This window comes from Propithecus coquereli, unplaced genomic scaffold (genome assembly GCF_000956105.1).
Source record: "Propithecus coquereli isolate 6110/MARCELLA unplaced genomic scaffold, Pcoq_1.0 Scaffold163, whole genome shotgun sequence".
NCBI lineage: Eukaryota > Metazoa > Chordata > Mammalia > Primates > Indriidae > Propithecus > Propithecus coquereli.
Window position 1 is genome coordinate 1,262,927 of NW_012140858.1, and position 3,161 is coordinate 1,266,087.

Below are 3,161 nucleotides of genomic sequence, written 5' to 3' on the forward strand. Positions count from 1 at the left end.
CACATGAAAGGCTTTAAACATAAACATCACTACCACTAATTCTTCCCTAAAATCAAATTTTCACCTTGAAGAATTAAAAACAGATCATAAATCACAGTCCAAGTGAAAGCAAATATTCCTCTCAATTATCAAAAACAGTTAAGGAGAAAGCAATTCAAATTTTGTTCTTAAAAATGTGAAATGTGTATACTACCAGGTATTATAGCTCACACAGACCTACCTTTATTAAGTATGAAGCCACAAGTGCCTCCATGAGAGTTCGCTGTGCTCCTTCCAAAGTGCTATAAGCTCCAACCATCATAGATAATGCTTCTTGAATAGCAAGTCGAGTCTCGGGCTCTTCCTATACAGACGATAAAAACAGCATTTCCCTCCCTGTTGGGTTTCCAGGTGAGCATCCAAAACAGAAAGTATACATTTACCAGCTCTTTTCCTACCTTACACAGGGCTTCAAAAAGCTGCTGCACAAGAGCTATATCCTTAGTGAATAAATGGGGCATTCGACTGTAAGAGAATATAAGAGTATCATTACTATTATAATAATAAATTTTCATGAGATGAAAAAGGGAGAAAGTGAAACTAAGCACAAATTTTCTGAACTCGTAGTGAGTTCTGAACTCACTCTGAACACAATTGTCAGCATCATTAGATTACCTCTCCCAAAAGCCGAATATTTTAAAAGTAAGTATTTAATTCAACTCTCTAATCCAAAAAAACCCTTATTATACATATTTTCCAGATAGTCCCTCTACAGCATTCCATGCATTCAGTTAACATTTCTGATTTTAACATGAAAAAAATAGCTAAGACTAAATTATAATTTAAACTAAAGGCTACTGTAATAAGGGGCTTTGCGATTTCATGCCAACAGAAAAGGGACAAGGTTTGCCAACAACCCTACACTGAATCAGTTGATCCAGGGTGGCTTTCTTCTGAACCCTGAAGCTTCTTCCCCTGTACCATACAGGACAGCGAGACCTAGTCTATACAGGCCAATACAAAACCTGCGCTGGGGCAGAAGCAACACATGGTGCCACTGAGGATGCTTCACCTCTATCTCCCTGCTTTAAAATATAATGAAGATGAAACCAGGAGGAACTGGAATGAGGAAATCATACTGAGCAAAAAAAAAAAAAAAAATCTGGCTTTGGAAACAGGGCTACTCAAAAGCATAAACACTATCGGAAAAGAGAATCACTAGAAAAACCTCAATTACTGGGATTATAAAGACTAGTAGAAGTAGCAACAAAAACACTTAAGGTCAATCAAATGTCTCTAGGGTACAAAAAAAAAAAAAGAGTAACCCACTATGACACAATCGGTTCAAAATCTCATCACAAGACTCCCATTTAATATGGTAACATATCTTCAAATGTAAATTAAAATGTCTCCTATCTTTTTCTACTACAAAGAAGACATTTCTAAACAACCTATGACTACTAAATGCATTTCCTCTCAGAATCACAACAAATGTATTCTCCGTCCATTATTAAATGCCACATAATTATTCTCAGTTTACCAACAGGGTATCTCTCACTAAAAAAGAGTTTACTCACCTGGAGAGTTTTCCAACAGCTGAATATGCCATTGACAGTAGTTTAGGGTCCTTGAAATTAAAAAAAAAAAAGGAAAAGAAAGAACAAAAAACAGACAAAACAAAAAATACAGTAAACAGCAAAACCTTTTCGCTGCAATTACATGCATTATTTTACTCCTTGTTGAACCTACGTCTCACTCTGCCTAACTGCATGATATTAGCATCTGAACAACAACAACAACAAAAATATCCAAACCCAGAATCCATCACACTACTAAAAGGGAAAACAAAACAAAACCTTGCATCCATAACTCATTCCAAAAGGAAAATGCAGTGGTCATACAGGAAAAGTTTCTCTTAGCTAGTGTTGAGTTCAAGGTATTTTCAGCACCATGTGACCTGCAAATGCCAGTATTTACCTTCAAGGCATTAGGAAAACAGTTAAACTCAACGGAAAATTCATCACTATTCTAACAGAGTAGGATCCTCCCTCTCTTACCAAAACTGCAGTAAGTTGTAGTGTGATTTTCTAAAAATATGTACTATAATAAACAACTTCCTCTCCTATGTTCCACCATAAAAAAATTAAGGAGGTCGCAGTCATCATGTAAATTATCGAGGTTCCCTCCTCAAGATACAGATAGAATTTTACAAGGTTTTATGAAAACCCACAGTCTAACTGATTACTCAGAATACAGTAACAAACTTCTGGTAATTGAAGTTTATACATTTAACCTAGGATTCATCTTTCTATACTAAAATGACCACTCTTATGGATTCATCTATTGAAAAGACATGCAGCTGTCATCTGGAGGTAAAGGGATTGTGGCCCTCTGGTTATCTGGCCTTTCTAACCTATTTTTAAATATACAGTTTCTCCCCAAAAGCCGCAAGGTATTTTTATTCCTACCAATGACTCCAAAGCATCTATTTATACCATAAAAATAATCTGAAAGGTTCCCCTAGACCTTAACATGCAAGCATTATTCAACAGGAGAAAGAAGCTAGGAGAACCAGGCCTACCTGCCCCTCAAAACACAGCTGCACAACAAATAAACAGCTTTTCACTAATAATATCTACTAGTGCGTCTTGACTGTGCTGAACAATTTACGGGTATTAACTCATTTAAAATTCACAATAATCCAATGAGGTGGCAGTATTATTTTCATTTTTCCGATAAAGAACAAAGGTCCAAAGAATTTAAGTAACTCACCAAAGAACAAAACTAGGATTCAAATTCAATTCTCACTTCAAATGGTAAGAGCTCGGTCTCACTAAACTATTGCAAACATGCATTCATGTTTAGCTAAGACTGAGGAAAATCATGCTAACTAAAGTTCTCAAAACCTTACCTTTTTTATTAGCAAATTCTCCTAAATATTGGAGATGTGAGAGAAATACAGCAGGGAAAATAGGATTCAAAAATCTACAATCCAATCCAAGGAATCCTCATCCACTTAGGTTAAGGAATCAAAAATTTACTGAATGCATGTTTTGACAGAATTTTTAATCAGTAAAATCTCAGCCCCTAAGAATTAACACTGTTTCCCAATACAAGCCAAATCTAAATAGTCTCATATGGAAATAAATCACAAAATAAATTTCAACTTATGCCTTTAATTC

General features: G+C 35.4%; 1 protein-coding gene across 1 annotated transcript in view; it reads right to left on the reverse strand.

The window, feature by feature from the left end:
* Positions 1 to 3,161, reverse strand: part of KIAA0368 (KIAA0368 ortholog) — a 139,538-nt gene that overhangs the window by 50,312 nt on the left and 86,065 nt on the right. Inside the window, exons 10-12 of the mRNA XM_012641131.1 lie at positions 1,557 to 1,606; positions 438 to 504; positions 221 to 343 (exon numbers count right to left, since the gene is read on the reverse strand). Of these exons, the coding sequence (XP_012496585.1) occupies positions 221 to 343; positions 438 to 504; positions 1,557 to 1,606 (240 nt within the window). The remainder of the gene's footprint in view (positions 1 to 220; positions 344 to 437; positions 505 to 1,556; positions 1,607 to 3,161) is intronic.